The sequence below is a fragment of the Gadus morhua genome, chromosome 17, assembly GCF_902167405.1.
Source record: "Gadus morhua chromosome 17, gadMor3.0, whole genome shotgun sequence".
In the NCBI taxonomy this organism is placed as follows: Eukaryota; Metazoa; Chordata; class Actinopteri; order Gadiformes; family Gadidae; genus Gadus; species Gadus morhua.
Genome location: NC_044064.1, coordinates 13806928 through 13830842, shown reverse-complemented (window position 1 = coordinate 13830842; position 23915 = coordinate 13806928). Strand labels below are relative to the sequence as shown.

Sequence of the window (23915 nt, the reverse complement as noted above, 5' to 3'; positions counted from 1 at the left end):
GAGTTTAAACTTTTACTGTACGTTAGCATATTACATGCACAACCATGGCTGCCGCCATTATTCACCCAAAGAACAGCTCCCCCTCTTCCCGCGCACGTGCAGTCGTTAACATGCAACTTAACACAACATCACTCGGACTGTTCACCAAACTGTAAACCAACTGTCAAAATCACTCCGCATTCCAGCTGTAACCAACTTACTTTAACTGACATAAACTGTTACCTTGGACCGAACCTGAACCAGCTTTGCGCCGTAGCCTACAGATGGATATATTCCCAAATATAACATTTAATTTGATGCACAATCGAGACTCCAGATGTGCCCCAATGTCAGCGTCTGCTTGACAGGTTGGAGCAAAAATGAAGCCAACACCATAAGGCAAATGGTGAGGGCTTTAAAGATCCCATGCCATGCTATTTTATGGATGCTTTAATATAGGACCACAAACACAGTATTCAAAGACGTCCCCGAAATTCAGCCGTGGTGCAGAGTTACAGCCACTCCAAGCCAGTCGCACATTGAGCTTCCCCCAATTTCGCTGTTTCGGTGGGCGTATCAAGGAAGGTCGAGGAGGGGGGTGGGGGTGTGGCCCTGAGCAGCTTGCAGGTGTCATGCCATGCGAATGTTTTTTTAAACCTGCCCGGCAGAGGACGACGCGATCATCTGTTGCCAGGCAGGTTTGGAATGGATACGTATGGATGACGCGCCCGGTACAAATTTGGCAGCCGGTACACATTTGGCATGACACAGCCACGGTACCATGCGCTCTGTTTACGGTGGATGTATCGCAATGGCTCGTAGAAACCCATATTATACATAGATATCTATATCATATAATATATTATATATATTATCACCTGGCCCTGAGCAGCTTGTAGCCACGGTACCATGCGCTCGGTTTACGGTGGATGTATCGCAATGGCTCTTAGAAACCCATATTATACATAGATATCTATATCATATAATATATATTATCACGGCCAAAAGCTGTGTGAGCCTCCAGACGATAGGCTATTATGAATCTCAAACGACGGCGTCTACTTCGGATTGATGTTGAAGTGGAAGAACCAGAGACGTCGGAGAACCCAACGAAGTCCTTTGTGATTCATTATATCGTCTGGACGTGCACACAGCTTTTGGCCTTGATAATATGTATTATTTGATATAGATATCTATGTATTATATGATATTATTTAGATATAGAGCTCCAGGACTGTAACGCAAGTGTTGTACACTTCCTTGTTATTTCTACAATGAGACTCGTAGTGGGGGTTATCTGAGCCATGGTTGAGAATTAATTGGGGGAAAGGAACTTTGGCTTTGACTCCCTGAAGTACATGAACCACGACATGGAGGAGAAAGGGATTGTTGGCCGCGAATGGATCCCGCTTGAGCCCTGCTTCCCGCTGCCGAGGGACCACCGCCTCGGCAGCGGTCAGCGCTAATCACGCCTACTGCAGCCGAGGTCCCTCGGCAGCGAGGCTCCGGCGGGAGACGAACGCGGTCAACAATCCCTTTCTCCTCCATGTCGTGGATCATGCCTACTTCAGGGAGTCAAAGCCAAAGTTCATTTCGCCCAATTCATTCTCAACCATGGCTGAGATAACCCCCACTACGAGTCTCGTTGTGGAAATACCAGAGACGAGAGTCCGACGTGTTATGCGCCATAACACCAACAGCAGAACGGTTATCCAAATAACAAGGAATTGTACAACACTTGCGTTAAAGTCCTGGAGCTCTACATCTAAATAATATCATATAATACATAGATATCTATATCAAATAATACATATTATCACGGCCAAAAGCTGTGTGCACCTCCAGACGATATAATGAATCACAAAGGACTTCGTCGGGTTCTCCGACGTCTCTGGTTCTTCCACTTCCACATCAATCTGTAGTAGACAGAACCGCGCGCTGCCTGCTGCCTGCTGCCTGCTGCCTGCTGCCTGCTGCCTGCTGCCTGCTGCCTGCTGCCTGCTGCCTGCTGCCTGCTGCCTGCTGCCTGCTGCCGGCAGCCGGGCGGTGGTGCTTCGCGGCGGTGGTGCCTCGCGGCAACCGGCGGCAGGCAGCATGTCGCAGTTCATGTACTTCGAATTTCTTTGGGTGGTTACGAACCAACCAAGTGGGCAGGGCCATGAATAACAATTTGACAACGCTACGTAGCAGTGTCACCTTATCCAGATTGGCTCATTTTTTCTGCCTTTTTCCTTTCATTGGCTATTGCATACAGCAGACAAACTGCATAGATTTCAAAATTACCACAGGTCACAAACTTATTCTGACCTATGTTATTTAACAAACAATAGGAAAAATGTGATTTTAATGGCATGTGATCTTTAAACTGCTTGGTGATTTGTTTATATGTTGTTTGGCAACAGTCCGCTCAGTGGGGATCTATTTTTGTTGGCAGAAGCAAATTCATTCGTTTATATGATCAAATAAACAAACAAATCAAAAAATATTGTCAATAATTATTGTTAACAGTACATTTAACTAGTATAACTGTTGTATAAAAGCAAATACAACAAGTCGCAATGTTGTCGCTCTATATCAGCCCTATAGAGCAACAACACTGCTCCCTCTCATGTGATATTGCTCAAATATATACGGTAGGTATAAATTAAAATGATGAGACATGTTGTATACCACTGTATCGCACTGGGAGGGGCTAGAACACAAGGAAACCGCCCAACTATGATCTTCTTTTACCAACATCTGTGTGCCTTTGCTTCAGATCAGGGCCGCCATATAACGGATCAACGACAAGGTTGTATCCTTCCTCCACACGACACAAACTTTTTACGTCGAAGTTGTGCTTTTTTGAAGCCCTGCTCTTTTGTGACACTTTATACCACCAGGTGCGAGTGTGATTAGCCGTTACAAGCCGTTTTGAAAATCTGCCTCTTACCTAGAGGACTGTAGCAAACATTGCTTATTAGGGGTGTAACGATTCATGCGATACATCGATGAATCAATTGTCAGTCCTACCGATTCAACTAAATCGATCTGCTAAAATAAATTAATAGAATGAATCGCTTTGGCTTCACCAATAATCAATATAAATGCTTTAAATCGTATGAATCGATTATGATTAATATTTTAAGAATTAGTTTATACTTTTATTTTGTGAAGTGCAGCTCGGTAATCCGTAACTCTGTCATCAGCTAGTCAGCTTGCAAGGAAGCCCCACAAGAGTTTTTTTTCTCCCTCGCCCTCTACTGGTGCATTTCAAACATGGCAGAGAGCGGCAGCGAGATTGTTAATGCACCAGCAAACTTGAAATCCAAAGTGTGGAAGCATTTTGGCTTTGCAAAGAATAATGGTAAAATTGACAAGGGGTGTCACATTATTGCATGTTTATTTCACGGATATAGAATTTTGGTTCAAAGTTACTGAATCGAATCGTGGTTTACAGAATCGAATCGTTCCAAAAAAAAAAAGTTGTCCTTGAATCGAATCGCCAACTACTGAATCGTTAATCGAATCGAATCGTCTGAAGCCAAAGATTCACAACCCTATTGCTTATCTATCCGTCATACATCTAGATCAGGGATGGGCGACTGGCGGCCCGCGGCCCGCATACGGCCCACATCCTCACTCAGTAAGGCCTGCACATAATTTTATTTTAATGTAAAAAAAAAAAAAGAATCGAGTTACAGAAATCTTTGTTAGGAAAGAGGAAAAGCAGTAAAAAAAAAAAAGCAGAGTATCTGTTCATAGAATTCAAAGGCAAACCCATGTGTCTAGTTTGCTTAGAAACGATATCAGTCATGAAAGATTTCCACTTAAGTCGCCACTACAACGGCAACTGCCCTGAAGTGAATATCATGCTTGTTGGGTTTGAGATAATTGAGTTGTTGCACTTAATGTTGGCCACTGTTTTTCAGTTTTGTGACATCATTGAATGATGATGTCTGTGAGCCCTTTGCACTGATCAAAATACTAATCAATCATGTGGCTGTTTGAGCATGGAAAACATGAAATGAATGTATGTTGGTTCAATCAACATAGCATACATAGGTTATAGTGGCCATCCCCAAAATTGACCAGAATACAGGAAATCATATCCAACAAATTCAAAAATGTGTAGCTTCTCTCAGTTTACGTCGAGTTGAATTGCACAGTCACATGGCCCTCTGATGGTGATGATGAAGAATTGTGGCCCTCTTTATCATGAAAGTTGCCCATCCCTGATCTAGGTGGACATGCCCACTAGTGATGTCAGAAGAGGCAGATATTCAAAACTGCTTGTAACGGCTAATCACAGTCACACCAGATGGTATAATAGGTCATCTTTAAAATGTTTTGTTTTTCAAATCCCTATAATCCCCCGCCACCACAGAGACATTCTTTGGGGCGAGACCTGGAGTGGGTCGTAAACAGAGACTGAACACCTCTCAGGTGAACACACACTTCACAGATGAGCGTGCATCCTTTTTTCTCCTACTTTTGGAAGGAGGAATTTTGATCTACACAGGTTGAACGGTTTGGCCGAAATTCATACTGTAGGTCAGATTCATACCGTAGTTCATTCTATGCTACCGTCCCCCTACCGTTCCCCCAACCCTTCTACCTGTCCAGTAGGACCACAGCGAGACGTACCCGGTTGGCGAGGACTAGGTAGCTAACCCATTTGGTGTTCCTCATCATGTGGTGAAAGATGCCCTTCAGCACATCCTTGCTGCAGTAATCCATCTCCTTCAGTATCAGCTGCTCCTGGTGACCAGCCCCCTCAGACAGCTGTAGCACAACACAGACTGCTTTACCACCACACAGACTGCTTTACCACCACACAGACTGCTACAGCCGCTAAAAACATACCACATTAGTCCATTTCAGCAGTCTGTTGTACAATTGCAGCTGCAAAGAGAGCATATATCATCTGTCGATTAGATCACATTCATAATCTGTCATGACATCACATAAATAACTTGTCATGACATCACACACACAATGTCAAGGCAGTACATCAACCAAGCATAATTACAGATTGTATTCTCTGTGTCTATACCTCTGAGGTGCAGGGCTTATAATGGTCCAGGAGGAAGTGGAGGGTGAGGTCAGATCGTCCTATAGTGAACGGCTTGTGGAGGAAATCTGAGACAAACTCCTTACACTTCAAAGCGTTGTCAAAGTGGATGAAGGCCTGAAGACGAGAGAGGAGGAGAAGAAGAAGTGAGGAGGAGAAAGGAGGAGGAGATGAGAGGGGAGGAGGAAAGAGAAGAAGAGGGGGGTGGAGGTAAAAGAGAAGGAGAGATAGGAGGAGACATTAGAGGATGGAAAGGAGGCAAGACGGAAAAAGAATGGCGGACAGGAGGCAAGGACATAATAATAATAATGACTTGCATGACTTTTTTTTGCATGACTTTTTGACAGTTTGTGGGTGTGCGTGTGTACCCTTCTCTGCTGAGGTAGTATCACTACGGAGTAGTACACACGGCTGATGTCCTTCTCCACGAAGTAAGGCCACACCTCATCCACGAGGTCCATGTGGCGGTACTTGCCGAACGCCAGCCCTGTCACCATGACGCTCTGCGTAGTCAAATTGGTCTCCGCCCACTTCAGGCCAGTTAAGAGAATAAAATAATTAGAGAGGTGTTTGCACACTGCCCCAACAGACACTAACATCGTCAGTCTGAATAAAAGGTCAAATTAGGGCCTAATGGGGAATTATTTTTTAATTGTTGGGATGCATGCGGACAGACGGACCGACTCACCTCAAGGTCTTCTGGTCCGTTCACCGTCCGGTGCGCTGAGAGGTCAGACAATAGCGACGTTAATCATACAGGAGTCCATACAGCCCGGTTGGCTTTCTTTATCATTATTGCGAATCAACACACACACACACACAAGGCTGGCTTCAATGTTATAACCATAAACAATATTTGACACAGCTTCATTATCAATAAAGAGATGGTTCGCAGTAAATTCACCCTTGGGTCCTCTGCACCATGACAGCCAGCCAAATACCCCCTCAGAAGCTTTTATCCCTTGGTCGAACATTGGTGAAGATAGAGTTTTCAGTCGACTTGCTTAGTACTGGCGCTAATGGAACCTCCCCTGTATCTTGTAAATGACCCCACTAATAATGCTTGGAATGTTACCACACTTCGTCAGTAGTACAAACAGGGTCTGTACTCATAAAATGAGGCATTGTAAAGTTTGTAAGCCGTTCGCTAGAAATACCTTTTAGGAAAAAAAAAATCCTACCTTCCGCAATTTCCCTCTGTGCCCTTCAGAGTGCGCCGTTTCTGGTGTCTGTAGCTTTAATGCAAATGAGCTGCTGCCCATTGACCAATGAGCTGTCAGAGTGAACCACAGCATGGAGGAGAAGTGATTGTTGCCGTTTGAGGACTCCCGGAGCTCTATATCTATATAATATAATAATAATATGATATAATATATAGGTATTCATATAATGTTATATCTAATATCACGGCCAAAAGATACGTGCGCATCGGATGATATTATGAATCATAAAGACTGCGTCTGACGTCTCTTGTACTTCCACAACAAGTAAAGACTTCTAGTGGGGGTTATCTCAGCCATGGTTGAGAAGAATTGGGGGAAAAGGAACTTTGGCTTTGACTCTCTGAAGTCCAGATTGAACCGCGACATGGAGGAGAAAGGGATTGTACTCCCGGAGCTAAACTGCCGGATTGCCGCCAAGGCTCTGGCGGCAGTCCGGCAGCTCTGGCGGGCTCCCTGTCAGTCAGTTACATGGCAAACTGACGAATTAGACATCTATTTTTGTATGGAATATCCCTGCTTCTGAAATGCGCGAACACCTCCGCCCAGCGCTCGTCCACTGGTCCACAAAATCTTAGCTATGCTCTGATTGGAGGCGGCTGGGGAAGTGGGAGGTAATATTCAAATGTACCCCCATCCTACGTATGAGGGGGCGCCGAAACAGACTCGCTCGTTTGCTAACTGTAGGCGGGGTACAACACTCCATAGAAATGAATTGACAACTGAAATAATTGAATTATTTCAGTTAAGCACACTGCGCTTCTTCCTCGGCTGCGTTCTGAACCAAAACAAAGCAGCGTGTGTGTGACGTCATGACGCATTTGCCGCGACCGGAACCGATAAGCGGAATCGTTAAGCAGGCTTGCTAATGATTCCAAGAAATCGGTTGACTCAGCACCGGTTCTGAACAAGAACCAGTTCTCGATTCCCATCCCTAGTGATGGGGAATGATTTCAAACACAGCTTTAGAGTGGCGGATTGATATCTGTAGTGTGTAGACACAATATTTAGAATGGAGGATTGACATCTATAGTGTAAAGACAGTATGTTTAGAGTTGAGGATTGATATCTACAGTGTGGAGACAGTGGTTAGAGTAGAGGATGCTATCTGCAGTGTGAAGACATGAACAAGAGCATGAGGTTTAGGTAGGGTGCTGTTGCATGATGTCCACTACGTGGTGCTGTTGTGTCACGTACCAGGACGCGAGAAATGGATTTCCCATGCCAGCGGGGATTTGGACAGCCAGACACCGAATCGGTCTGCATCCTTCACCGTGACAAATTCTACAAATATCTACACACACACGCACAGACACATGAAAAAATGTTTCAGGTTTCCATGTGTTAAGCAAATTAGGTAGAACAGATCAGGAAGTGCATGTTTGTACCTTGCCAATCAGCGGCAGGAAGAGCTTGACTCCTCGGTTCTTCTGGAGGCCTTTACGGATTTTATTCATCCATTGGTCGTGAATGTTGCTGATGAACACCAGTCTGTACTCCAATGTAGACTCATCATAAAGCTAGACCACAGGAAGTAGACATTCAACACCTAGGCTCGATTCCATTAGGAACGATTTGACTTGTGCCCCCTATCAAAATCTGAAGATGTTTCCCTCAATCGCCATTGTGCAAAACTTCAAAACCCCTTAACCCCTTAGGGAAACTTCATCGCCATCATTGGACAATGAGTGGTTCTTGAGGGTACAATAAAAGGAAGTGTTTCAGATTCCTCCAGTACCTCATTGGATCCGGTAATAAAGCCAGAAACTTTTTCGGACAAGCACGATGTTTAACATATTCTGGATGATCACACCGCCTTACAGACACAGGTGACTGTATTGATCCCGGATAAAGTTCTAACAAAATAAAGTGCCAACAAATTGCACAGGTCCTCTGGATCCAAAAATTAACAAAAACAAAAGCAGTGCAGATCTCACATTGACTAACACACTTCGGTAGTGGGAGGAGTTAAAGAGTCTTATGGCCAGTGGAATGAGGGATTTCCTGTGGCACTCAGTGGAACTTCAACTTTTTTTTCACTTTAACAAACGTGATTGCTAAGAAGAATGAAGGTTGTGATGTCCCAGATCGCAGTGGCAGTGTGAGTGTGTGCGTGTCACCTTTTCACTCCAGCGCAGAAGATGTTTATAGAAGGTGATCTGAAAGGCAGTGAGGGGTCATTACCAGGGTGACAGCGTAAATACATAAATAAATAAATATTGTACATATAGCTATAGGCTGCAAATAGCCTGATTTTGTATACTATAGAATAATATAAAATACTGTAATTATAGATTACAAGCAAGAAAACCAGGAGCCGGTCTCTGTGGAGATGGGGGCTTTGTTACGTCAGATTAAGCCCAGTATTCACATCAAATCGTTTCAAGACCTCCATTGATTCAGAGAATGCAGTTTTCCCGTGTGTGAGTTTGTGTGTGTACCGGACATTCGAGGGCGTTCTCCTTCAGAAGGTGACAGCGGACATTTTTGGAGTTCAAGGAGGCTCCCATCACCAGCGCCTCAATCAGGTATACCATCTTTTTGGCCGTCATGGTTAAAAACGCCTGGATACACAAAGCAGTCGGCATCACTGAAAGAACAACAATGGCACTGATGCCCTGGGCACAAATAAACAAACTATAACGGAGACCATCAGTGCGGTACAAAGTGACATGGTTGCAGGTTTAAGTAGAATGTATGTTTATGTTTCAACTTTACCGTGCAGTTTTCAGGAAGGATGAAGCATTTGTCACATTGGACGTTGCCAAACTTCTCCAAATCTTGTGTGATCGAAGACCAGGTGGAAGCATCGCATTCCATCTCTGGCAGATCAGTCACCATGATGGTGGCACCACTGGTGGCGTAGGGTAGGAACTATATCCAGAGAGAGCGGCGAAGAGACCAAGGTTAATTATTTGCCGTGTGTGCTTGTGTGAGTATGTGTGTTTGATACCGTTATTAGACCTACGTCATTCCATGCCCAACACTGAACATCCAGACATTCTGTTTAAATGACAGAGAGAAAATAAGCAATGTAAAAAGTCAGCAAGGTGATGAGATTTCTTATTATGAGAGTGAAAATAGAGCCATCAAAAATCACTAAAGCACACTATGCCCAAATCTAACCCCGTGTTGAAGGTACTTATTGATTAATTGATGGGGGCAGATACTCACCAATTGATTTGAGGAAGAGGACTGTGGGGAAGACTTTCGTGTAGGCCATCTTGTTACCAGGCGTGGCCGCCTTTTTCCCAGGCGTGGCAGTCTTGTTGCCGGGTGTGGTCATCTTGTTGCCGGGCGTTGTTGTGCTGCCAGGCATAGTTGTTGTGCTGCTAGGCATGGATGTCTTTTTGCAGAGAATAGCCGTCTTGTTGCCGGGTGCGGTCGTCTTGTTGTCTGGCAAGGTTGTTGCATTGCCTGGCATGGTAGTGTTCTTGACAGGCGTGGCTGTTGTGTTTCCAGGGGTTGCGGTCTCATTGCCAGGTATAATTTGAGCTTTGCCAGGCAGGGCAGTGTTTTTACCAGGCGTGGCTGTGTTGTTGCCGGGTGTGGTCACCTTGTTGTCAGGCGTGGTTGTTGACTTGCTGGGCGTAGGCATCTTGTTGGCGTGCATGGTTGTCTTTTTGCCAGGCGTGGTTTTCTTGTTGCCAGGCGTGGTTGTCTTGTTGCCAGGCGTGGTTGTCTTGTTGCCAGGCATGGTAGTCGCGTTGCCAGGTGTGGACTTCTTGTTGCCAGGCGTGGTCCCTTTGGTACCGGTGGTGGTCGTTTTGTTACCGGGCGCGGTCGTCTTGTTGCATTGCACGGAACTTGAGGAAGGTTCTGCCACAACATTGACGGCCATTGTAGCAGAGCTTTGTACTTGGACAGAAGAGCCCGGGGTCGGAAGAAGGTATGGCCTTGTTGTTGTCCCAGGTACCTGTAAAGACAACCATTTGGTTAGAGACAGAAAGGAGGAAGAGCCATTAGAGATACATGACGTGCGTGTGTGTTTGTCCATTACCGCCATCTGTGTCACAGTGATTGGATTTCCACCAATTTTCAGCTCCGTAAAGCCGAGCAAGGCATGAGCGGCAGCCTCATATAGAAAGTACACCGTTGCCTAAAGACACAGGCATACAAAGCAACATTTCTCAGGAGCCATTCACAATAACGCTGCAGTGTTTGGAGCTCTGTCTGAGCAGCGGTTAATTTTGGTGCCTGCAGTCGAGTGAGGGTTAGGCTTCTAAGTGTAACATTTCAAATACAACGTTAAAAAACAACGGCACTAAACAAAAGTATCTAGATTTGTTTCATCCGTTGTAACATGTTCCCCGCCTTCCTAGAACTTGAGCCCCAAAAACCTTTTTCTTTTAATCTCATCATGTTTGAATTCCAGCTTTAACAGTGTGTTCACTTACACCTTAAGTGGAAACATGTCATGGCTCTGGTTCAGTCAAACCAAAGTTTACTCTGACCTCAGGAGTCAACTACCAGGGGTTAGCGCTCACCTCTTGTCCCGCCACAGAAATGAGTCTGCTTTTCCCGAACTTCTCCAGAGCGCAGAACACCTGCTGCTGGGTGACCGTGGAGGGAAGCCCAGACAGGAGCAGGGGAGGGTGGGCCGGTACGAATCCCAGGAGGCCCGACTAGACCCAGGAGTCACAGAGTTATACACAGATACACGGAAACAGACGAGGACGCAGAGAAAATAAAACATGAGATTCAAGTGGGAAAGAGGGAGGGTGAAAACTATACAACTCAACTACTCACCCCTGGAGGTTTTGTAGATTTAATTGGTACACTCTTCTTAACCAGCACCTTCTTCATTCCCTGAACAGAGGAAGAGGACGATGGTGGTTCATTTCCTCCTTTGGTCAAAGAAGTGGATGCCTGCTTCTGTTTATCTCTAGATGAGGAAGAGGAGGATGGCTTCTTCTCGACTGTCGATGATGAGGATGATGGCTTGTGTTCATCTCTAGATGAGGAAGAGGATGGCTTCTTGTCTCTAGATGAGGAGGATGAAGGCTTCTGTTCATCTCTAGATGAGGAAGAGGATGGCTTCTTGTCTTTAGATGAGGAGGATGAAGGCTTCTGTTCATCTCTAGATGAGGAATAGGAGGATGGCTTCTTCTCGTCTCTAGATGAGGAGGATGACGGCTTCTGTTCATCTCTAGATGACGAGGAAGAGGATGGCTTTTTTTGATCTTTAGATGAATCAGAGGATGATGATGAAGCGGCCTTCAGCTTGGCCAGCTCTGCGAGCAGCACTGGGGCCAGAGACTGGACCACAAGCTCTAGACTGGAGGAGCCAGTGAAGCTCTGGACACCTTGAGGGGAGGAGCGGGAGAAGAGGAAGACAACAGGGGGAAGAAGAGGAGATGGAGAGAAAGAAGAAGTAGAAGAGGTGTGAAGATCAGAGGAAGAGGGGCAAGAAAGACAGAAGGAAGAGGAGATTAGAGTAGGAATAAGCGACAGACATCAAATTTGATTAATGTATGTATTATGAAAAGTAACAAGGTTTAACTGTGCATAAAGACTAAATCATTCCCTCTCCTGGCTTATCCACGAGGTCCTCTACCTGTATCTCTCCCTCTCTCTCCATTACTGGTCTCTTACCAGAGGATTCCAGTAGTTTCTTGGCCAGCTGTTCTACGCTGGTCTCCTCTTGTCTGCGACCCGAAGAGCTCCCATCGTGACTGCGCGACCGTCTTCGCTTAGAGGAGGGGTGAGGGGATCGAGACCCAGAACGGGACCTGGGAGGATCAAGATCACCTTGAAACTAGACCATCGTTTCACTATAAGTAATAGTTAAACTATAAGTAATAGTTTAACAACTATTACTTATTAGTGTGAAATGTATTACTGCTTCATTCACTAATAATAAAGAAATAAATATTAACCTTGTGTTGATGTCACTACTTTACACTTAACAGTGGTTTTGATTGGTAACGAGTGGTAAGTCGGTAACTGTTTCGATGGTTACTAGTGTAAAATAAAACAATTCAAAGAAACAAGTAACCCAACACACCTGCGGTTGGGTCTGGTTCCACGTGCATGTCGGGGTGATCGCGTTCTCCGACCCCTTCGTGGGGACCGAGAGCTTCGCTTAGATCTCCTGGCTGGTGAGGACGACCTTTTGCCACGGTTACGGTCTGAGCTGGGGGAGGAGCTTGACGAGGAACGGGAGCGGCTTCTACGGCTGGTTAATGAGAAAGAAGGAACCAATCACAAAGAGGTGAGGTGGAAGGGCCAGACAGGGGGTCCAGTGTTTCCCACAGACCAGTTAGCAATGTTTGGTGCTCCCGGACTTTCAGGCGGTCGGGGGCGCGATTGCTCATTTAACAATATAAAAATAATAGTGTAAAATTATGGCAGAGTGAGACGAGGAGGCCTTACGGGGGGGATTTCGCAATTGCTCATTTGACAATATAAAAATAATAGGGCTGTCAGTTAAACGCGTTATAAACGGCGTTAACGCAAACAAATTTTAACGGTGTTAATTTTCTTATCGCGCGATTAACGCAAAAATGTTTCTTTGGGCTCAAAACAAAGAAGCAGTAGTCTGACTGCTATGTTCAAGGCAGTATGTTTGTATGTTCATCGTTTAATTGCACTATAGGCTTTTTTTTGTATCTTCCTGTTTTGAACAGTATATGCCAATGTTGTTATCAATAAAAAAACATTTGCACAAGGCGAACCGATGCACTCCTCCATGTTGATAAGGGCAATAAAATGAGAAAAATTAATGGAAATCAAGGGATATTTAGCATAGAAAAAGGATTTGCCATTAATCGTGAGTTAACAATGACATTAATGCGATTAAATATTTAAATCGCTTGACAGACCTAAAAAATAATAATAGTCCTTCAAACTATCCAACAAACGAACGCTTTGATCGCAGCAATCGCTTCCCTGTCTTCATCGTGCTAAACCAGCCAAAAGGTGATTGGCGCCAGTAAAAGGGGATCGGAAACAGAAAGCAATGCATTGCTCCTGTCCAGCCCCTGCTGCAGAGCGAATCTAAATCGCCGGCAGAACGGGCTGGGGGAACCCAGTCTAACACTGATCTATCTAAACTATAACCGCATTTTACATTAATCGCATCGTTTGCTGCGTTACCAATGCTGACATGGGGCCCTGTCTTGCATCCGGCGCAAGTGACTTAGTCACTGGCGCATGTGTCATTGCTAGTTTGCAACTGGCGCAGAGCGTTCTTTTCCCACCACCGCCACTCGCCGGTAAATTAGGGATTGATCATGCGCCCCAAGGGGCGGTTCGGCGGAAGGAGGAGGCGTGTTCTGGCGCAAACGGTATTTTGCCGTTTCTGAATACCATTGCGCTACTGACCAGGAAATACCTGGTTTAAAGTCAGTGGCGCGTTGTTCAGATGCTATTTTAAGGGCGCATGCATTCATGCGCATGCGATGCATACATGCGCATGCGATGCATACGGATTGTTGTGCACCTCGCGCATACACTTTGCTTCTCCCTTCTACCTAGCCTCACATTCTTGGTAAATTATTTGGTAAAGAACAGCTGATGTAGCGGTAATAAGTTGTACTTTTAAATCAATGCATCTGCAAACACCGTACAGCAAACACATATTTTCTTGACAGACATCGTGTAGGCCTACATGGCCATAACTTTTAGGATTGATGAGTATTTGATCGTGAAAAACATTGTTTTACCGCGAGTGAGTGTTAAAAATAATGAATGAATGCGGGCGCGCGTGTGTGCTCTGTTTAAACACACGCAAACTAAACACCTAACGCATAATACAATCAATGGCAATGTCTATTAGGATAGCATACAATACTGATAAGAAACAATGTTTATAATGTATTGCGTATATCATTAAATAGAACCACAGTTGCCGCATATCATATGTTATATCATATACGTTTTCTTTGCCGAAATTTATTTGAGGACTCAGTATTTCTGAAGTTGTGGAAGAAAACCCCTTATTACATGTGTGAATTAGGCCATATTATTTGGCAATAAACTGAGCCATTTGCAGTTTGAAATTCATGTGCATCTGTCTCATCGGAGACTGCAGACGCGCTGTCAAAATATCAACTCGTCCGATTCAAATGCGCTCATGGCTCATAAAGGGGATGGGAGCTGGCACTCTCATTGGTTTGTTGGACGTTACGCCAAAACCACACCTACGGGTAACTAGGCTGCTTCAGACCAACCCTTTTGACACTTGCGCCGCGACGCAAGTGTCATTTATCCGCCTGTAAAATAGCGATAGCGCCGTAGAACCGCCCACAAAGCTATTTTCGCTTTGCGCTTCCCACTTGCGTTTCAGACCGTTAAAATAGGGCCCTTAGGGTGCAGGATGTTCAATATCAATACAGTTCATAAGGCTAAAATGTCTCTTTTCTATGTCAACAATAACTTTGAGCAGGTGTGTTTGAGCACACATTGGTAATCTCCAGATGTCGTCGACTGTCTTCACTGTGCCAAATATCACGCTGCTTCTGGTTTTCCTTTGTAGGCGTGTTAAGAGGAGGAGCGGGCGAATCAGCTGTCAGTGCGTGTGCATGCATCAGTGATAGGCGGGTTGATCCAATAAGTGGTAGTGGATACCCACGCACCATTGGCATGTGTGCGCGCCTGTGTGTGCGAACGAGAATGACAGGGAGAAAGAGTGCTATGCGGACATGAATGAAGGGAACGATGCAAAAGAAAAAGGCAGAATCAATGTGTGGCACTCAGTGTTGTTTCTGAGGCACTGCGCCACACATTGATCTATGTATGGGAAACACTGAGGTCTTATTATTATCATCGTGAAGCTTGATTTCAATCATGTGTATTATTAAAGTCAGTGAGTCTGAAGGATAGTGTGGATGCATTTGGTGAAATACACCATTGAGATTGAGGAATCACGGTTACCTGTGGATAGATCTGAAGCTACGGGGTGAGCTAGCATTACCGCTGGTTCGCTTCCAATCTGGGTGCCACAAACTCTCTGGCGACGTGAACCTCTTTCTTGAACTCGACCGCTTCCTTCCTGAAGACTTTGACCTTGACCTCTTCCTCCGTAGAGACCTGGACCTCTTCGTCCGTGGAGACCTTGACCTCTTCTTCCGTGGAGACCTTGACCCCTTTGTCTGTGGAGACCTTGATCCTTTCCCCCCTGAAGACATTGACCATGAACTCTTCCTCTGTATAGTCAAAGACATGAGTGCTTCCACAGTCCTCCTCGGCAAGGGAGGTGCAGAGTTTGACGGGCCAGGACCTCCATGGCTGATTGCCTGTAGACTAGGCCTGGAACTCGGGGAGGAGGCGGGGACTGCGGTCGTCGTGGGGGGTTGCTGGGATTCTTCAGGGGCCGAGCTAAGGCAGGAAGACGAGCAGACATACAGTAATGTCAAATACGGCTAAGCTTTGAGGGATATGAGTGAAGAATTCTCATTGTTGTCAAGTGCTGCCCATCATTGACAAATTTGTTCAAGCAGAAAAAAATTCCCATTCTGGCCTTCAGTCATACCTATTAAAGCTGTGGTAGGCAATTTATTCTAGCAACTTTTCCTCAACACATTTCTGGAAAATCTCAGCAATCAATAAAACAAATGGTAAAAAAAAAATACAACTTTCTATGGCTGTCGAAGGTCAGTAATAAGCCTGTGCGATTATAATCATGGCATGCGCCAACTGTCTTGTCTACCTACCTAGATTTAAACACTGCCTGTGCACAAGGCAAGGCAGACCTGTTGCTAAAGCTAACAAGCTATTTGAGGGTTTTTGGGGAGGGCTTTTGGAGGTAGGCCTCCCATTCAGAACACCTGGACAAGAGAAAAGCACATACCTCCAAACATCAGACTCCAACCACCAATATTGAGGACAACAGCTTTTTGTCTAGTTTAATTCAGACAATTTCACCTCTTATAGCTCCTTGCTCCAATTACTGTTCTGATTGTTATTAAAAAAGGTAGTACATTTTATGCGCACACACACACACACACACACACACACACACACACACACACACAGCAGAAAGGGTGTTTGAGACTTATGTCAGTGGAACTTACTCAAGTGAAACTGTATCAGGCTCCCATTTAGAGTACCTGGACAAGAGAAAAACACATCATGCCTCCAAACAGACTCCCATCACCAACATTGAGCACAACAGCTTTTTATCTAGTTTGAGTATGAGGTTTACTGACTGCCTGCGTAGAAGTCTGCAACGGGCAAGGTGGACTATGTGATTCCTGTGTTCCAGCCAGCCCTGTAGGAAACACACACACAGGAAGGGATTACGTTAAGAGTTGGTGTCTGTGCGTGGGCGTAAAGTCCATCCTTTTATATCAACACATATCTTTCCAGGCCGTTTTATAAACATCACCTTTACATGACGTATTAAATAACATTTATTGCAGGAAACACATTCTTTATAATAAAGCACCTCACCTGCAGGGATTAAAAAAATAAATAATCATACAGTGATGTCTATAGCAAATCTTAGATAAAAATAAATAAATATATAAGATAAGATAAGATTTTATTGTTGTCATTGCACAAGTTACAGAGCAACGAAATTTCCAGTTACATACATCCGTCCAAGAAACATAAAAGACAGTGTGGGGAGACAGGACGGAGAGACTGTCAGGCGCCTGTTCAAACATGCGGCCCGCGTTAGATAAGAAAGTTTAAAAAGCTAAACATGAGGGTAACGAGGGGAGAAAAAAAATTGTCAATACCCCAAACTATGCTCCTTTAAGGGGGGCACAGTGTAGGAATTAGCAAAAAAAACACCTCAACACACAAGCATCACATCAAAAAACATCACAAACACATATGGGAGGGGGGAAGGGAGTTGGGAAGGGGAGGTGTCACAACTCAGACACCGGGAGGCGGACACAGCCGACAGGCGCATCACATCACTCGCGTCATACTGTGCTGCAACGAGGGAAGTGGAGGGGGAGGGGGTCCAGTAGGCGGTGAGTCCAGGGTTTGTGTGTGTAATCTGTTTTCTGTGTGTGTGTGTGTGAGCTCAAGGACTCCATCTCCAATGGACTCAGTGTCCATTGGAGATGTATATATACAGGTGCTGGTCAAATTATTAGAATATCATGAAAAAGTTGATTTATTTCATTAATTCCATTTAGAAAGTCAAACCTGTAGAATGTATACATTCATTCCAAACAGACTGATACATTATAAGTGTTTTTTGCCAAAAAGAATATGATTATAGCTGACAACCAATGAAAACCCTAAATTCAACATCTCAGAAAATTAGAATATGGTGAAAAGGTCAGATATTGAAGACACCTGGTGCCACACTCTAATTAGCTAACTAACTCAAAACACCTGGAAAAGCCTTTAAATGGTCTCTCGTTTTGATTCTGTATGACACACAATCATGGGGAAGACTGCTGACTTGACAACTGTCCAAAAGATGACCATTGATACTTTAAAGAAGGAGGGCAAGACACAAAAGGTCATTGCCAAAGAGGTTGGATGTTCCCAGAGCTCTGTGTCCAAGCACATTAATAGAGAGGCGAAGGGAAGAAAAAGATGTGGTAGAAAAGAGTGTACAAGCAAGAGGGATAAACGCGCCCTGGAGAGGATTGTCGAACAAAACCGATTCAAAAATGTGGGGGAGATCCACAAAGAGTGGACTGTAGCTGGAGTCAGTGCTTCAAGAAGCACCACACACCGACGTATGCAAGATATGGGCTTCAGCTGTCGCATTCCTCGTGTAAAGCCACTCTTGAATAAGAGACAACGTCAAAAGCGTCTCGCCTGGGCTCAAGACAAAAAGGACTGGACTGCTGCTGAGTGGTCCAAAGTTATGTTTTCAGATGAAAGTAAATTTTGTATCTCCTTTGGAAATCAAGGTCCCAGAGTCTGGAGGAAGACAGGAGAGGCACAGAATCCACGTTGCCTGAAGTCCAGTGTAAAATTTCCACAGTCAGTAATGGTCTGGGGTGCCATGTCATCTGCTGCTGTTGGTCCACTGTGTTTCCTGAGGTCCAGGGTCAATGCAGCAGTCTACCAGGAAGTTTTAGAACACTTTATGCTGCCTGCCGCGGACCAACTTTATGGAGGTGACGATTTCATTTTCCAACATGACTAGGCACCTGCACACAGTGCCAAATCTACCAGTACCTGGTTTAAGGACCATGGTATCCCTCTTCTTGATTGGCCTGCAAACTCACCTGACCTTAACCCCATAGAAAACCTATGGGGTATTGTGAAGCGGAAGATGCGAGATGCCAGACCCAACAATGCTGAAGAGCTGAAGGCCACTATTAAAGCAACCTGGGCTCTCATAACACCTGAGGAGTGCAACAGACTGGTCGACTCCATGCCACGCCGTATTGCTGCAGCAATTCAGGCAAAAGGAGCTGCAACTAAGTATTGATTGCCATACATGCTGAAACTTTCCATGTTCATACTTTTCAGTTGGCCCACATTTCTAAAAAATCATTTTTTGTACTAGTCGTAACTAATATTCTAATTTTCTGAGATACTGAATTTGGGATTTTCAGTAATTGTCAGTACTAATCATCCAAATTAAAAGAAATAAACATTTCAAATATATCACTCTGTGTGTAATGAATTGATATAATATGTAAGTTTCACGTTCTGAATATAATTACTGAAATAAATCAACTTTTTCATGATATTCTAATAATTTGACCAGCACCTGTATATATACACACACACACACACACGAGACTACAACCACTCAATTCCTCTGTGTGTGTGTGTGTGTGTGTGTGTGTGTGTGTGTGTGTGTGTGTGTGTGTGTGTGTGTGTGTGTGTGTGTGTGTGTGTGTGTGCACGCATGCTTCACTGCAGCTCTTTACAAAAAAGGCTGTGATAATGAAAAGATACATTATATGTATGAATCTGAATTGTGTCTTTTGTACTGAAATTAATTAATTAATTTCAGTATAGTAAATTAATTAAGATGTTCAATCCACAAGAAAAGTAAAATACAGACTTTAAGATGTTTTAAAATTGAGTTTTCATTGTTGTCTTCAAGATTTTGGAACATGCCAAACATCTTAAATAATCAAACTAAATATTATTTAAAAAGAATATTACAATTATTAAATATAATTACACGCAACCATGACAGGGTACTACTGTATGACAAGCATGGTGCCCTAAAGAATACATGACAGATTACATTGTTTGATGTAATGACACGCCTCACAGAATGGTTGGTTTAGGTTGGACCTGAAGCAGCCCTGGTCATGAGGAAGAGGCAATACCACGACACAACAGGAACATATTGACTGGGTAAGGCAGATTAGACTATATTTTAAGAAGTACAAGTCTTCCATACGTGGAGGTATGGTGAGCTTCATCGGTAAGGTAATATAGCATTGGCATGCCTTAAAAACTGGATAACCGGAACCTATACCACCACCTATAGATAATTCTATACAACGAATACATTAGGGTTCCTACGTTTTTTGAGTTTCACATACATTCACAACAACTAACAACCAAATATCTGTCCAATGAGGGCAGCTGTCTCTCAGTACCATTTCTTTCGTATTAGAAGTAACAAAGTTAAAATATAAAACGGGCCTGTCTCAGTAAAATAACTGATTTCCAGCAGGTTCCTGTTCTGCAGCACATATAACATACAGGGACAAGGCACATCGCACGTCACATTCACATACAACACATAACAGGGACATAGCACGTATAAGTCAGTGTTTGCAAGTGTATGTGTTGAGGAGTAACAATTGATATGCTTTTTTGGAACTGTGTGATGGATTGTAATACTCTAATGTGATGGGGAATGCCATGATGGCCCGAACCAGCCCATCCACGATGGGCACTGCGTGGCATCTCCAGTTGCTGCTTGTTGGAGTTCACAACGTTGTAAAAGGAAGTTCTTAAAACCAGGAAATGAAATTCAACACGAGTTCACCAGTACTTAAATGTCGATTTTTCAAATCACAATTCTTGTTTCCACAAAGTTAACCAAAGTTAAACTTTTTTAACAACCCTTCAACATGTTTTGCAAGCCGGGTAACGCACTAAAAAGTAAGACGTTCCCCCGCGTTATATATGTTTACCTTTTTAAGTTTGAAGTCCCAGACAGATTTGCACCATTTTGCATCAAACATTGAGTGCAATATAACTTAAAGTAAAATTTAAACCAATCAGCAATAAGACTTTTAAGACAAGCAAAACACCCGTAAATGACAATATCCCTGTTAGCTCTTTTTCCTTTGAGGAATGTCACAAGAGTTTGAATAGGAGGAAGAGTGAATATTCCTGCCCATGCGCACATTGGGCAAATCGGGGCATTGACAATATCTTGTGTTTCAGTCAAACATTAAAGTAATATTTTGATGGCTATTGCAAATATCTGATTATTGCCTCAAAATAGCAAAAAACTCAATTCATATTGGTGAGCAGGGAACGTTTCTTTAACAGATATTTTCTACTAGACCCTAGCCCTTAATACCGTTGTTAAGGAATGGCAAAGGAGTTTCCATTTTTTTGGTATCGCAAAAGTAATCAAACAAGTTCATTTTAATGGAAGTAATCTTGCTAAGGAAGAACTTGCCAAGTGATGATTTGTTCCCAAGCCTATCCAACTTGAAATGTATTATAAACTAGCTCCCAAAAGGCATGATAAAAACCACCACTGATGTACTCACCTTCATGCCAAAACAGGGTTTGTTACAGAGACTACAGGTGTGGGGGTAAAGATCAGGTTTGACACCCATGTAGTCGCTGATCATGGCCGCCGTCGGCACTCTCTCGTCGGCTGGTTTGACTGGCGGATCTCTCTGGATGGATTTATCAGATGCTGGAGGCGGCCCCTGGTTCGTAGGGATGGACCTGGGGATGGGAATTGGCCCTGGATCGGTGGCTGGAGCTGGTCTCTGACTTGTATTCCCAGGTCCTGGAGCGGGTTTGTGACTGAAAGTTCCTATGCCTGGTGCTGGTTTTTGAATGGTAGTTCCAACGCCTGGAGCGGGACTGTGACTGGTACTTCTGGGGCCTGGAGCTGGCCTTTGGCTTGTTGTTCCTGTACCTGGTGCTGGTCTTTCACTCTTAGTTCCAGTATCTGGAGCTGGTCTGTGAATGGTAATTCCGGCACCCAGAGCTGCTTTTTGACATCCTGAAGACGCCATACGATCGGCATCGGAATCCCTCTTAGGTATGATATTGGCGGCAGTAGGTTTAGCATCAGGTGCTGCTGGCTGCAGCGCAATAGGTTCCTTCTTTGGGGAAGCGATGGAAGTCTGGATCAACTGGGTGGCCGGCCTATGGCTCAGGGAAGCCTTCAGGTTTGGTAAATGACTGTAAACAGCAGAAGAGATGTTGGATCTCTGTGAGCCATTGGAGAACGCCGGAACACCGGGTTTGGCTGGTGATGCATCCATTGGTTGAGTGTCCCGCATTTGGCTCATGTAACTGCTGCTGCGGTGTCCTCCATCCTTTTCTTCTTCACAGAAGCCTAAGGAATATGTACTTGTATGTCCGTATTCAATCACTTTACTTGGCTGCTGAAAGGTAGGAGGAGCTTGCGCCTCACGCTTTACATCGGCCCCGGACGCCACCGTGGTTTCTGGGGCACGCTGGCTGCCTTGAGCCTGGTGGCCCTTGCTTGACTGAGAGGCAGCCGATGAGTTTTTTGCCTTCTTTTGGCGGATGTCTCGCAGCAGGTAGGGTAGGTTGGCGGGAGAGAGCTGGTCTTCTGAGTACGCACAGAGATCCTCTAAGTCTTCTTCCTGAAGGTCAAAGCGTTTGAGGATGTCCATGGCTGACTCACAGGTGAATCTGGTCTGGTTGTTATCAGCCTCTCCGGAGGTGGAAGGATGCTCATAGGCCAGTGACGATCGAGGAGACGGTGCAGAATCTGCTCCTGCAGTAGAAGACCTGTTGTTGCTAACATATTCATCGCCACTTGAATGACGGGCGACTGGATATCGCTCAGAAGATTGGGAGTAATGTGATGGGAGAACGTTTGTTGCAGTGGGAGAGAATGAAGTGGAGTGATAATTGCTTGTTTGTTGGCCCGAAGGCCAATGGCTATTTGGGGCACCACTTGGCATCGTTTCCGAATATCTAGAAAACTGTCCATCGGAGATGGGCAGTGATGATCTATAGCCAGTGGGCGCCAAATCCAGAGATCCCAGAGGCCAAGCTGTTGTATGAGTATTCTCGTCTGGCAACGGATTCATTAACATCGATTGGAGGCCCGCTTCCTGTCGGGTTCTTGTGATGTGGACATCAATGGAAGTCTCCAATTCAGTGGTTGGCTTACTCTGAACAGGGATATAGCCCATAGACCCAGGGTGCATCGACGGGTACATGTGGCTGGGATTCATAGAGGTATCGGCGTAGACTCTATAAGATGCATGGGTAGAACCAGGGACAATGTGAGAAGGCTCACCAACATTTTCAGGACCTACATGGGAACTTGCAGGTTGGTAGGGGCGCTGTGGAGAATCCTGGCTCTCAGGGGAATGGGGGTAATACAGATCGCGGGACATGTTGGCGACCTTCAGAAGGCTGATTGATGGGGTGAAGGGGCTGGTGCTGATACAAAGCAGGGTTGTTGGAGATAGTTGTTGAGGAAACGCTTCTGTTGCCAGCAGCAAGAGAGCTGCTAGTTTCAGTCAGACCTAGCTTGGCCTTCCGTCTGCGCCATATGAAGACCAGCTGTCTGCTGGTCAATCGGGAGAGAGCACCCGTGGAGCCCCTCCAATCAGGCGGCTTAGAGCGGCCCGCTAGCAGGAGGAAGCAGACTAGGGTCCAACAAACCAAAGCTGAAAATGGTTAGAAAAAAGAATAATAAGGTTATACAGATGGATAACATGTTGACATTTCAAGGTACGGCCAAACTGAACGCGTTACACGCCTAACCTGACGCTTCATCATTGTGCGTCACAAAAATGGTTCAACGCGCCTACGCAGCTAGATGAGCCCGCCCAAAAGTTATTTCCCCCCCGCTACTTTTCTTTTGGCTGAGATCACCACCATCGCTGCTCTTTATTTGTTGTGGGAGTTCAAGGAGAGTAGGAAACTCAAACGCCACCGTGTTTGGGTGCTTGATAGAGCTTAGATCTGGCCCAGAAAATCCAACCCGACCCGGCACGAGTCCATGCACGTTCTGTCCGAGCCAGGCTCGGACCGGCCCATAAACTGCAATTATGAGCCCGAGCGCGATTTCAACCCGACATTTTTTTTTAATACATGTGTTACTTTGTAAACATTTGTTAATTAGGCGTACTCTGCTAAATATATGTAAGGAATAAGGTATAGAACGCCGGTCATTATCGGGAAAATAAGCCCCGACAAGGCGAACAGGACACTGACTCGAAGCGGAGGTGTCTTGCTTCGTGGCCCGACCCGCGGGTCGGCTCGGGCAGAGAATCTAAACTCTAGTGCATGACATCCTCTGTAGGCGCTCTTAGCTGTGTGAGTGTCACCACCTCCTCATCGTTTCAGCACACACTGAAACAATGATTTTGCTCTCAATGTTCTAACTGCTTCTGTGCGTCCTCCGCAGGTCCTCGTCTCTTGGCCAGTGACGTCGGGTCAAGCTCAATGCTGATGGGCAATCGCGGCTAAGAGTCAAGTGTAGCCGCGTGACGCTTGTTAAAGGGGACCTACTATGCTTTTTCGACTTTTATGACCTGTAAACGTTGTTTTAATGATTGATAGTCATGTTAAGTGTCAAATAATGA

General features: G+C 44.9%; 1 protein-coding gene across 2 annotated transcripts in view; it reads right to left on the bottom strand.

The window, feature by feature from the left end:
- The window catches only part of LOC115529131 (mucin-19), a 124512-nt gene that overhangs the window by 96024 nt on the left and 4573 nt on the right, over positions 1-23915 (bottom strand). The window contains exons 3-23 of one of the 2 annotated variants that reach the window (XM_030337621.1): positions 20874-22994; positions 16404-16465; positions 16269-16304; positions 15130-15573; positions 12260-12430; positions 11848-11984; positions 11002-11558; positions 10740-10877; positions 10253-10351; positions 9427-10168; positions 9221-9255; positions 8971-9126; positions 8694-8816; positions 8373-8411; positions 7641-7772; positions 7450-7546; positions 5721-5755; positions 5401-5562; positions 5015-5149; positions 4825-4863; positions 4606-4743 (exon numbers count right to left, since the gene is read on the bottom strand). In XM_030337621.1, the coding sequence (XP_030193481.1) occupies positions 4606-4743; positions 4825-4863; positions 5015-5149; positions 5401-5562; positions 5721-5755; positions 7450-7546; positions 7641-7772; positions 8373-8411; positions 8694-8816; positions 8971-9126; positions 9221-9255; positions 9427-10168; positions 10253-10351; positions 10740-10877; positions 11002-11558; positions 11848-11984; positions 12260-12430; positions 15130-15573; positions 16269-16304; positions 16404-16465; positions 20874-22718 (5322 nt within the window). In that variant the 5' untranslated portion in view covers positions 22719-22994. The remainder of the gene's footprint in view (positions 1-4605; positions 4744-4824; positions 4864-5014; positions 5150-5400; positions 5563-5720; positions 5756-7449; positions 7547-7640; positions 7773-8372; positions 8412-8693; positions 8817-8970; positions 9127-9220; positions 9256-9426; positions 10169-10252; positions 10352-10739; positions 10878-11001; positions 11559-11847; positions 11985-12259; positions 12431-15129; positions 15574-16268; positions 16305-16403; positions 16466-20873; positions 22995-23915) is intronic. The other variant, XM_030337620.1, reaches the window with a different exon arrangement.